Raw genomic sequence first — 13,642 nt, 5'->3', positions numbered from 1 at the left:
TGATGTTTTATGCAGTATACCATTTGACATTGATATCTATCCTGACCAATGACCATCTTAATGGCTTGCATAGATCCATTGTTGTCCTTTTTTTAATCTGGATATTTTCATCTTAGTGCTTGCATTAGGGGTGTTTAAATCCACGCTGAACACACAAACTCAGTCCGTCGCTATTTTCTTGTTGCCTGGATGCACAAACTCTGTTGCTATTTTCTTAGCAACAGTTAACATTGTGTGCATACATCGTAGGTTAGGGATAGGCTTGTCGCATGATGGGTTTGCTGCATCCTGTTGTATTTGATTCTTTTTTTGTTCAGTTTCAAAGTTTGTCCTGTTCTTCTTCCTCCTTCCATGCAGACACCGGAGATCTCACAGGAAGTGATCGGAAGGGACTGGTAGAAGCTCTCCAGGAGTGGGTCAGGGGTCGATCGTTTCGTCAGACCTCGGACTTTTGCTGCAAGGAGGGAGAGAGGGCCAGGCAGGAAGGAAGGAAGACAGTCGATTGGGGCAGGCGTATCATGACTATCATGGTAGCCTTCGCAGGAATGTTCCTACAATTTCCTCTTCTTCTTTTTTCCCTTTTTTTTTTTTTGGTGTGTGTCTGTGTTTAACGATGCATCTTGAGCAAGGCTGGACAATCTTTACAAGCAACCTTGGCTCTGTATCTCTTCGTGTAGCAAACCGTAGCATCTTATCCAAGGCCATGTACTACAGAAGCAGAGAAGAAGGTCGCTGGCGGGAATTCAAGTTCTCAGGCAAATGTTTGAATTGGGGCTCTTACAAATTAATTTCCTGGCCCTTCTGTGTTTACAAAAAGTCGCTTTGTAGATAAATTTCTTTCTTTACTTTTTTATTCTTCTAGGAATTTTCATGTTGAAATGGGTTATATGAACCCAGGGTTGTGGTAGTTCAATCTTAGTTTTTCTACTAACAGGTCAGCTGTTTTGTAGAGATGGAAGCTCTTCTCCTACACAAAATGGTTGATTTAAATAATATTTCCTTATGCCTTCATGGGGCTTAGCATCCAGGTTGCAGGCCTTCAACACCCTTTGCATCTTTACTGAACTCCCCTAACCCTGTAAGTACTGGGGTGTGTTTTTGCAGAAATTACCGTCTTGTCATTAATATGGCACCTCTGAAGTTCACAGCATATTCTTTTATTGGAGAATGATAATAAAAGTATGGAATTACTTGAAGTTTTGGGGATCTGAACAAAATCAGTAAGGGAATTTTGCAAGAATTTGCCAATTTGAAGACAGAATGAGGAACTTCAAGCTCCAGAAATGCATTGGCAACTTGAGAAAACCACTTCTAAATTTTAAAGGCAATTCAGAAGCTGTGTACACTCTGAAACAGAATCAACCAGCTGTAAGTGATCAAAGAGTGGGCTGAAATGAAAGTGAATGTTTTTATTCTTTCTTTATTATGAGAGTGCTAAAAAAGAAAAGAAAAGAGAAGAGAATTAAATGTTGTAATGATAAGAATGAGCACCAAGCTGCAGAATTGAAATGTAGTTCTGAAACATGATAACTTCATAGACAACTTCATGTGTCTAATGAGATGAGCAAAAGTTTACAACAAAGTCGGACATATGACATTGACTAATTCGTGGTAAATTGCCTGTACATAAGATATGTCACCAAGTTTTTCTCTAAATTATAAATCTGATTTGGTTGGCTCATTGACCTTTTTTTTTTTCCTTCTTCTTTTCAAAATGGGTTTGCGCATACCATTTTTGCTGGTGAAAATATACATGATTAAGAACTTAAACAGCAGCTCTGGATTACATTTCAAGCCACATCCTGGTTTCCGACACAGTATAATGCAAGGTAATTCCTGGATTTCCTCCTGTTTTTCTTTTGAGTGCCTTTGACACTAAAAAAGAAAAAAATGGCCTGTTGGGAGGGAGTGTGTGTGCCATAGCCATCACGCAATGAATTGTTAAAGCAGCTTTCACAGTTTATCGGGGAAATGAGCAACTTGCGGTTAGTCTCTTCTGAGACTGTCCAGGTGTTTTATTAAAGGAGGCTGCTGTTGCTTTTCCCTAGAAATCGCCTGTGCTCATGTAATATTACATAATGATCACGCCGAGGCTGCATGATAAGTTTACTATACGGATACAGCTTCAATGTCAAGCCACAGTGATTCTAATTCACTCAAGGCTTGAAAGGGATGGTATAGTATTGGTTGAGGTGAGAATTCAGCTTGTAACTTTTTGCGAAATACTTAGAAACCACTTTATGATATGTTAAAATGCATACAATTTAAGAGGAATTCAAAGTTTATTCGATGAGAATCACTTTTGAAATGGCTGAGATATCAAAAAACAAAGTAAAACAAAGCGGTCTTAATAAAAGGCGGCTCCCACCTTTTATTAGGATCTCTTTGTTTTGGATATCTCAGCCATTTCAGAACCAATTTTAATCAAATAAACTTGTAATTCCTCTTAGAATTATATGTTTTTTCATATTTCAAAAGAGATTTGTCATTATCTCAAAAACTCATAATCAAAAAAACATTGGAAACCTCAAACCCCATCTCAACCAAAACCGTATCATCCCTTGAAAGTGCTATGTGAAAACAGAGAAGGCTCCTGTAATACATTGAAGTTTATTCGAAATTGTATGTAATGTTTGGGACGGGGTGTGTAGTATTAGGATTGTAAATGGTAAGTTGGTGGGTCTCTTTGCTTAACCCTTTTCCTTCTAAAGTCATCAGATGTCATTGGCCAAATCTAAAGACTGCTCACTACTTTATTTATATCAGAGGGTTAAGAAAGTGATCTGCAGATTGCAGAGCAAGGAGATGAATGAGTTTGCACATTAACAGTGGACATTTTGAAATGACTATCATTTGCTCTAATTTACAATATCTGGTTGAACAGGCGAGTCCCATTATATAGATGCCATCGGGACTGGCAAATCTCTTTTGTTGTATAGAAATTTTGCTATAGTTGAACAAAAAAGTTCATAGAATGGAAATATAGAGGATTCATTTTGGCACCTGAATTGATACTTTATCGAAACAAGACTTTCATTACAACCGTGTTCATTATAATAGAAGTGCACTGTACCGCATTGGGCAAATGGTGAGTTTGAAATCATAAAAGCATGATAAGAAAAGTCCTCTTAATATGATTGAATGACAGTGTTACACGATAAACGCTTGGTAATGAGTAGGTGGAACTGAAACTATGAAGTGACAATCGATCACATTGAGTGAAGCCAAACATTTTTATAGTTACCCGGTAGTCGATCAATGCTTTGAAGAGTATGACAGAGCAGATTTGGGAATGAGAGTTTAATGATTCCATCTGGAGCTGTAATGGATTGGATTGATGGCTTCAAGCTGAGATAGGGAACATGATGTGATGTTACATGCAGGAGCGACCCACTGTACATGTTAAAAGAGACCAAAGCCACAGAACTTGGTCACCAGGCCACTCGCTACTAAAATTCATCATTTGTTGTTATTGTTGCTGTTGCTGTTGCTGTTGTTGTTGAATGACACGAGCTCTTGTGAAAGTCAAGAATCCTTCATCTCATTGATGCTGAATTTTAAAAAAAAATTAACCCTATTTCCGCATTCATCAAAATTTTTCATCATATGCTGCAATGAGATATGAGATTATTGAATTTTTCCTTCTGAGAAATCTTGAATATTATGCAGCAAGTGATCAAAACTATCAGATTTTGCTCAGCATTGCCAAGCCATGAAAATAAAGTAATGAGCAAAAAAACGGAACAACAACCCCAAAAACAACAAAACAAAACAGCAACAACAAGTTGTCATGAATGAACAGAATATCTTGTGGCTGCATACAGCAATGGTTGGTTGTGGATTGCATGCATGTTTTGTTTCCCACGATGTCAGAATCCACACTCTCTATCAGCGACATGAGGGGAAACAGCTTTGCCTTGAGTTGATGTTGAAGGCCAAACCTGTTCTTGTCAGGCTATGCTTTGAGGTTGAATGATAACTCCATAGCTAATTGATCTTAATATCTATAAGGTTACAAGTCAGTCCTTGGGAAGAATGATAGACTATAGTTACGTTCAGACGGCAGGCCCTAACCTCGAGGTTAGGAAACCTCGAGCTTTAGCTTCTGCTCCCCGTAACTACGAGTGGGTCCCACTCGATGTTAAAACCACAAAACCGGAAGTTTCAGCCCACACAACAAGGCGTCTATTTATTCTTTAGTCCAACCCTGTCGGACTCGCTTGCAGGTACTCTTTTTCTCTGTCATGGTATGCAGAGATAGCACTGCACTGATGACTTTATGCCTTTATGAAGATATTCGTCGAAAACATTTTTTAGCGTCGGAGAAGAATATAGAATACAGTAGCGAGTTCGATGTGTTCAGTTTCAGAGATCAAGCGCATGGGAAGAAAAGATGATGTTGTTGTGTCGTGCGTCATAGGTTTTTCACGTGTAGTGTATTTGTGGTGTACGTTTGGGAGGTTGACCCGGAAGCAGAGGGAAATTGTGGGGGCTGGAGTTTACGGCGAGGTCACTCTTAACTTCGAGTTCGTTGTTTTTTGTGTCCACACGGTGCTTAACTACGAGTGGGGACCCCCCGCGGCTCGTGGTTAGAGCGCTAACCATAAGATTTCTCGTGGCTCGAAACATCGAGCAAACCTCGAGGTTTGCTAACTACGAGTGCGTCTTCACGGTCCCCAACTACAAGCTCTAACCTCGAAGTTTCCTAACTTCGAGGTTAAGAGCTCCCGTCTGAACGTAACTTATGTCTTTCCCTGCAAATACAGTAAACATGGGATACCAGTCAGTATGGTATCACTTGAATCAAAAGCAAGCCATTTCAAAGTTGTCAATTTAGGGCAAAAGATCTTTTCTAATGAAAAGTGACTATCAATATGTGTTTTGTTTTATTTATTTATTTATTTACTTCGGTTATAGAAAACATGGTTATAGCGAAATTCTCGTTACAACAAAATCGGAATTCAGTTCCCCATATCATCATGTGTATCATCTATATATCTTTGTACATGATACTTTTCAGTTATAGAAAATTACCGGTCCTGAGGGAATGGTTATAATGGGAGAACACTGTATGAATACAGATGAAAATACAATTGTACACGTATATTAACTTCTTTTGAACAAGGGTCCCCATTTGAGTGAATTCCCATTAGCTGCTGGTAAGTTGCAGGACATGGGGATTATCTTCTGTACGAGTGGTCGTCTTACGATGTTACGGTTTGCTTATTGTGTCATGTCTTTGATATAAAAGTACATTCTATCATGATTCATTGAATTGTACAGCTGTTAATGTTACCGTTTAATTTGAATAAAGGATAAGTTATGTGCTCTTATGGCCAATGTTGTGTTTGTTTCTTGTGTCTTTAATCTGGATCAACATTTCACAGTCATATTTTCATGAGTGAGAGAGAGGTTTTGAGAAAAGACATTGCATAGCAGCTTAATTTTGGCAATCAAACAAGTAACATCATGACTTACAATTTGTATTTGTGTCTAGTGATATCTGTAGGTGAATAATAACCTCATGGCAACTTCAGGATCTCAAGGATATCCATGTATTTATTTGTTTTGATTTGAAAGGTCACTGTTAGGGCAGATATAGAATACAAAGTATACATGCAGTTGGACATCAACAAAAATGTTTACACATTCTTTTTTTCTTTACCGATTTCTTATCAGATGATTGGAATTCAATATTTTGGCGAAGAAAGCTAATCTCAGATCCTGGCTTGTATGCATAGATAGCATTTTATTCTAACACATTATTTTTATTCCTGAGAAAACATCACTTGATGTCATCCTTCAGTCTTTACCAACTACATGTATATGTTTTTTAGACTATATACCTTAACTAATGCGCTCGGCACTCATTACCATTTTCTTGGACATTACCTTTTCACTGTACTGTATTCACTTTTCTGTTCTTCTCTTTAAAGGACGAGCTCACCTTCATATACACAAGGACTGAGAGAATGCAGCAATATTAGTGGAACACGTCAATGAAAGTGTGAGGAAAATCGGACAATCCGTTCAAAAGTTATGAATTTTTGAAGGTTCAATGCCGCCATCGATGGATGACAAGACTACTGCAGCTTGTGACGTCACATGCATAGAATAGTATAAAGAAAATATGAAGAAAATTCAACATATTTTCACTTTTCTCACATTATAAAAGAGCACTGACTTGCCTGGAGAATAGATTACCGCTAACAGACGTTAGTAGCAAGTTGCGGGAATGTTTAGGTGTACTTTTTCAAGAAATGACATTTTGTAGAATTCTCTTTATATTCTCCTTCTATTGTTCTACGCATGTGACATACACTGTAGTAGTCTTCTCGTCCAGCAGTGATTGCACAGAAACTTCAAAAATTAATAACTTTTGAATGATTTGTCCGATTTTCCTCAAACTTTCACTAATGTGTGTTCTACTATGAAAAATTGCTGCAGTCGCTCAAGCCACAAGTATAATTATGAAGGTGAACTTGTCCTTTAATTCCCATCAATCATGTTTTCTCGTCTCTGTATATTACTGTATTGTTAATCTTTCTTCTTATCTCTCTGCCCCTTTCAAGAGCAATGTTGTGTATTTTTCCTCCTTGTCCTTTCCTTCTTTCTTTCCTCTTGTCATCTTCTTTCTTTCCGTCTTCCTCTCCATCCTCTACTTTTTCCATTCTTTTCTCTGTCTTCTTTTGTTTCTTCTTTTCTTCTAACTTCGTTTCCCCCTCTCTTCTACTTTTTCTTAGTTCTCTCCTCAACCCCCCACCCCACCCCCCCCACCCCCCCCCCCCACCCCCGATTCTCGGAGACAGTCTCTACCTTTTTTTCCGTGTCGATCCCACCTTGCTTATTATCATTCAAATTAGCTTGCATTATGAGGACCATGTTTTGCATGCAGTGGCCTCGTTTCTTACGTCAACAATGTTATTCTGAGATATATGTCCTCCAAAAGAGATTGATGTGGTGAAAGGACCGTTAATTTCTTATGTACGGGAAGCTTTACAGACGGAAGCCACCACACACGCTTCCTAGTAACAGCGCTGCAAATTGCGGTCCCCTGTGCAATGCCACATACCCATTCAATACTCCCTTTTTTGTGTAATGGATGATAGGTATAGACGTGAGGCCTATATGATTGTGTACATGTTTCTTGACGATGTTTCTTCACATGTTTATGCTAATGATAGGGTCATATAAGGTGATCTGCCCGGCAATTTACACGCTTGGTTACGCCATGGACCGTTACGCAAACAGAGCTATCTGTCACATTCCAGCCGGGAGTGATAATCACGCATTATCTTCTAGGTATTCTGATAAGGATCGTGGTTCGTTAGACCCATTCATAACACAAAGCTTGACCAACCATGTGACAATAATGTATTCCCTTTCCAGACAGAACAGCCTAGTGATCAGTAGAAAACATGACAAACAAAACAATTAAACCGAGATTTGGCGCCAGGAAAAACGCCAAGCTTTGGACTGCGAAACAAAGTATTTATCATTCTACGTCAAGTTGGGCGAATTCAGTTTGTTTCCCAGTCTGCAGACGTAGAAGTAGTACAGTAGCAATAGGTAAGAAGGAGTGGCAGTAGTGCTGGTAGTAGTAGAAGTAGCAGGGGCCGCTGAACGATTTTTATTAAGTGTGTGGTGGGTGTGCGAGTCGATGAGAGGTCGAGGGTCAAAAGAATCTCATGGGGGGACCCTCAGGAACTCATGGGTTTTATGATTTTGTCATTTTCGTGGGTCTTTTTTTTCCGGGGGGGGGGGGGTAGGGGTGGGGAGGGGTGGAGAAGTGTGGAGCCTGCAGCCCCCTCCATCGCTCCGCGGCCCCCTGAGAAAAGTAGAATAGTGTATCATGGGGTAGCAGTTACTACAAGTACGTATACTATACTAGTAGAAAAAGTAGAAGGAGTATAGTTAGAAACAGAAGTGCAACTTAAAGTTGTAGAAGAATTACTTATTTTTGTCGTAGTTGTGGTGGGACGAAGTCATTACGGTGTTGTAATACTGGTAGTTGTAGTGGTTGTGGTGATTTAGGTTTGCTGCTGGGTTGTTTGTTTATATTTTGTGTTTTTGTTTTTGTTTTTTGTTTTTGTTTTACTCGTCCCTATATTTGCACACAATAATTTGTATGCATAATTCATTATCTGTGCTCTGTTTGCTCAAGTACCATATCCGTCACATGGACTTTGTCATAGATGTATTGGGTACATCATAATAATCTCATAAATATAGACTAGTACGGAGGACCCAGCAATATTTGATTGAATTCATGTTCCTGTTCGTATAAAATGCACTTAAGAACGCATATATTCCAGTTTGTGTGTCATACGTATCCAGATATATACCAATATAATACATACTTCAAGCATGCTTTTGTGGTTGTCAGGAGCGACAATTATCAAAAAGAATTGCATGTGAGTTAAATATGTTTTTAGATTGGTCTATTGTGCCCGAAACAGTGGAAATACTTAATGCATTCATCGACCAATATACCACCTTATTTAGATATACCAGTTTTATATGCCTTTTCAATAATATAGCAAGTCTAACGTGGTCCTGACAACTATCTTCCTACGTTAAACAATGTGGCGAGTGAGGAGAAGAAGAAGAAAAAAAATCCGATTCAAGAAATCCATTAACAATTTTTGTTTTGAATAACAGATGTGACTGTAATAAAGGGGGGGGGGGGGGTTAGTTATCATGATCAAGATGGGATTCGTTTTTGTTGATTGTAGTCTCAAATAGTACTTATTGATGACTCTTTAAAAAAAAAAAGAACGGGGAGGGTCCCCTCACTTATAGGTGTCTGAGGTGCGTAATAAGGTTTTTGTTTTCTTTCTTTGTTTCTTTGACTTTCTGGGCTCATTTTTTCTCACTCTAAGCTCCCTTTCACAGACGCACACACAGACAAACGCACACACAGACACAAATGCGCGCACGCACACACATACATCCATGTACATATACACGCAGTGTGTGCACACGCGATCTTACACCCGCACATCAAACGAAAAAAAAAAAACAACGGCATCATAAAGTCACCAAGATTTGACTTTGTGACAAGGATACTAGTTTCTTTTTTTTTTTCTTACAAAAGGGCTTCCATCAATCACCTAATTTTTTTCATATTTTTGGTTGACCGAGGTCATTATCAGCTGGGAACACATGGTTACACAGGCATAAATCAGCATGTGTGTTTGAAGACCTATCATTTCTCAAGAGGACTGATTTAGCCGGAAGTATGGAGCTCTGTTATACAGAACAGGGTATTATACAGGTATAGCGTGCAGGACATGCCAGGGGTGTATAATCTTGCTCTTCCGTCTTAAAACCCATTTTCTGACGCAATTCCTTTCCCGACTTCCTCTTAATTGTGGCTTCTCTTTTTATAGCTAATCACTTTAAAGCAAAAGTGTAGTTTGGGTTGCATTGAAGATTCTTGGTTGCAACTTTTTGCGAGATAATGATTAGAAACCACTTACATGAAATATCAAAGTGCTTGCATTCTAAGAGGAATTAAAGGTTTATGTATTAAATCGGGTTTGAAATGGCTGAAATTTTCAAAAACAAAGTAAAACTAAATGGTCCTAATAAAGGTGCGTCCCACATTGGACCACTTCATTTTCAAATATCTCAGCCATTTCAAAACCATGTTGTTTGTTTTTTAATGAAATAAACTTTAGATTTCTCATGAAATTGCATCTCTTTATTATTTCATAAAAGTCGTTTCTGATTTGTATATCATAACAAGTTAAAATCTGAATCCCCATCTCAACCAACTGTTACTATACCATCCCTTTAAGCCACCCTCGGCAGTTGGTATAGGCTTGTAGATCACGGAAGCTAATCTGACAGCGGGTCATGTATAGAGAATACCAACAAGCACTTTGGCCGGATGTGGAAGCATCGACCTGTAATGCGCCTCCAACTCCACAAGATACTGCCTGATGAATTTGTGTAAAATCTATACCAATTTCTGTAAAGTTTGTTTGTTGATCCTACAACGGTTGCTATCCCAACGATTGTTTCCGTCGAGGCAACGAAAGTCAACAATATATTGTTATGAGTGTTCATATCATACACAGCTGTAGGATTTTTTCCCCTCAGTTTTTGTTTTGTTTTGGTCGTTTGTTTGTTCGTTTGTTTATTTATTTTGTTTATTTTGTTTATTTTTTTTTATTTATTTATTTATTTATTTTTTTTTTTTTGGGGGGGGGGTGTTTTGGTCGTGAAAAGGGTCCAATCACGCATATTACCATGATATAGAAATTGACCAAATACGAGTTTTTAAAGTTTACTTCGAAAGTAACAAATCACCCGAGACTATATTCCATGTTTGATCCTAACTCTTTAATGCACCACATGATATACCTCGTACTTTTGAGTTATCCCAATTTTTATTCTTTCATTTGATATAGAAGTTGTTATAAGATGTCATACATATCATTACTGTATTTATGTATGCCAATATAATTCTGCGTTTGCAATACAATGAGGCAATACTGCTTTGTTATTATCGCACTATGCATACTGTTCATTACCTTTTATATTACCTCTCATTGGCCACACTTATGTCAGTCACAATAAGACGAAGCTTTGAATTTCTTAAAATTGACACCGTTAAGTATAGGCCTATGCTACGAAATTAAAGAGCGAAAAATGTTGAACGCTCTTGCGCGTGAATGCTTCTTTTTTGCGTCTTTAAAATACTTGTCCAACTTTTCGGTCAGGTTTGGTAGAAAAATGTTTTCAGAACTGCGAGTACACCATTATCGATATTTACGTTTGTGCACTCAATCTTACATAACCAAAGATTATTTGTATTGAGAATTTAAGGCTCGACTCCACACCATGTATAGAGTTAAATGTTTTGTAGATGTAGTATAGGCAAACAGAGTGGAAACTATTAATATAAGTCATTGAAATCGGCTAATCAAAAACTATTTTACTCGACTCAATTTACTCGATATCGTCGTATACCTCTCCTAAACCCTCCTTTATTCAATTTGTACACAAAACCATCACAAAACAATCATGTTGTAGTCAATATTTAACCGGCTGCGCATCCTTTCCGGATTCTTGTTATTGAGTGGTTGACGATCGAGGAATATATCATATCATATCATATCATATCATATCATATTATATCATATCATATATCATATAATTTCATATGTCATATCATATCATATCATATATTATATGATATGATATCATACCATATCATATCATATGATCATATCATATCACAATAACATATCATATATCATATCATATCATATCATATCGTATCATATCACAATGTCCTTCCAAATGTCTTGATGGTCAGACAGTAACACATGGATAGAACCTGCTTGGCTGATATTTTTTGCCAAGATCTATACCTGCGAAGATTTCAGTAGTGTCATTTATGATCACTACATTTGCTCCATGTATATATTCGTGCACGTGTGCGTTTCGGTGTATATATTGTAGAGATTTATGTTATCATTATACAATCTTTTTCGTTCTTTCTTTCATTTTCTTGATAATTTGTAAATTGATTTATTTCTTTCTTCATCTATCCATCAATAGTCTCATCCTTTTGTGTGTCACTCATTTTCATTTATCTTTTTTTTTCTATTGATGGATTAAAATGTATTTTACTCCATTAGGGAAAACTATGTCCCACTGAAGTCCTGAATACACAGCAAACAGTAAGGATGAACTACTGTAGGCTACACAATACATCGATCACAGTCCCTGTAATTCACACGTGCACACTTACAAACGTCTATATATCACAACATTCCCTTTACCTCTTTTGTATCAATTTTTTTTGAAAATTTATACATTAAGAAAATATATATTATTTATACACTCATGCATTCACGCGCACAAACTCACGTAACAGACATGAATATTGCACTACTGCTGCACCACCATCAACAAAAATATATCCTGTTGTTAAAGAGCGGAATGAACCATCGTCACTAGGATTCAAACCCCGTTGTATGTCACCACACTGAATATTATTATGATGTTAAGATGTCGATCAGGTGGATAAACCGATATTCTTGTTTGTTTTGGTCCGCAAGTCATTGTTTTCAAACGCTCAATATTTTGCAAAAATAATATCGGATTCAGTTTGAGGCGTGCGGTATCGAAACTCTATACCGCCAAAGCAGAAACTAAAATGAATAAACACACACAAACACACATACGCACACCCACATACACAAACATGTTTATTCCAAAAACTCGTAGGCAAATGATACTTGGTACCTTTCCTGTGCGTGGGCTAGTGTTGAATTTTCATGGATTTCTGTTTTGAATCAATTTGGTATACCATGCATTGTTTTGATGATTCAAAGCGGATTGCTTTCTGAATAAACACGACCAATTCAAGATCTTGCACAAGTTTTGACTCCATCTGGCATGTATCTATGGCAACCGTTTTGTTTACAGTAACCGCATCCAAGTGGGCGGCGATGGGCTCTTTAAACGCTCAGCGAATAAACAATTAGGCTGTGATGTTCTGCTGGAAATCAATTTAAGTATCTAACATTTCTTTGTATGATCATAAGCAAAGTTTTATAAAAAGGCCATGCTGATTTTTTTTTCCTCCGGAACGGTTGCTATCCAAGGTAGATTAAATGGAATGTTGAAGCTGTCTGTTTATTTCTCTGTTCCTCACATGTCAATGACACAATGTCATCTAGACATGAAAGAGGATATAGGCCTTCTTATTTTTGGAGGGGAAAGGAATCCAAACTATCTATATACAGACTAAAATTGTTAATCTCTATTCCATATAGATAGGTCAACCGGTAAATGCTAGGACAGAATATTGTAAAAGGACATTAGGGGTGCCGTGCAATATTATACAAATAGTGAATGGTCACGAGTGCAATGGGCGAAATCTCGTTCCATTGCACGAGTAAAGACCATACACTATTTGTTTTATACAAGGTCCAAGTAGATCTTTTTGGTTGGGATTGTTGGGTAGGTCTAAGTAGGCCTAGAAGTCTATATATGTATGAAAAATATAGCCATACTTACATGTGGATCCACTGCGATTCTCTTTCTGGCTTGTGCTATCAGTGTAGATACAGATCATACACGTACACTAGTACTACGTAGGCCTACATACGCGCATGCATGTACCGCACACGTACACTACGCTAGCTGCATGCGATCCTCAATATGCAACACACAGTACATGCAGTACCGTACAATTTCTCGAACCGTGGAATAGAACGAAAAAATCGAACCAAGCTGCACGCAAAAATAGAACCAAAATTGCACGGCGCGTCGAATGGAGTACTTATTGAATATCACGTCACCAACAATCCTCCAATCAAATTACACGGATCTACTTGGACGTTGTATAAAACAATCTCCCTCCTAATTTAAAAGTTGTTTGTATTATAGTTCTACTCATTTTCTAGTGAGTTAATGTCATTTGTTTTAGATGTTTTACAATTCCTCCATAGTATAAGGTTGTTGTTATTTTTTGTAGTTCACCCAATTGCACTTTTTCTGTTTTCACTGATGTATACATGCCATTTTTACAGTTTGAATCTTTTTATCCCAATATTAATTTCATGTTATGACCCCATGAAAGAACAGCCATATCTTCGTAGACAAGAGCTGATTTGGC

At 37.7% G+C, this 13,642-nt stretch overlaps 1 protein-coding gene across 1 annotated transcript in view; it reads left to right on the top strand.

Annotated features, from left to right (window-relative positions):
* LOC139707990 (pre-mRNA-splicing factor 38A-like) overlaps positions 1-502 on the top strand; it is a 39,992-nt gene extending 39,490 nt beyond the window's left edge. Inside the window, exon 9 of the mRNA XM_071619981.1 lies at positions 358-502. Within this exon, the coding sequence (XP_071476082.1) occupies positions 358-382 (25 nt within the window). The 3' untranslated portion in view covers positions 383-502. The remainder of the gene's footprint in view (positions 1-357) is intronic.
* Positions 503-13,642: the final 13,140 nt, after the last annotated feature.

The sequence above is a fragment of the Diadema antillarum genome, unplaced genomic scaffold (assembly GCF_040938485.1).
Source record: "Diadema antillarum isolate AM-2024a unplaced genomic scaffold, OU_Dant_1.0 seq00001292_RagTag, whole genome shotgun sequence".
In the NCBI taxonomy this organism is placed as follows: domain Eukaryota; kingdom Metazoa; phylum Echinodermata; class Echinoidea; order Diadematoida; family Diadematidae; genus Diadema; species Diadema antillarum.
This window is presented reverse-complemented; position numbering and strand designations above follow the sequence as displayed.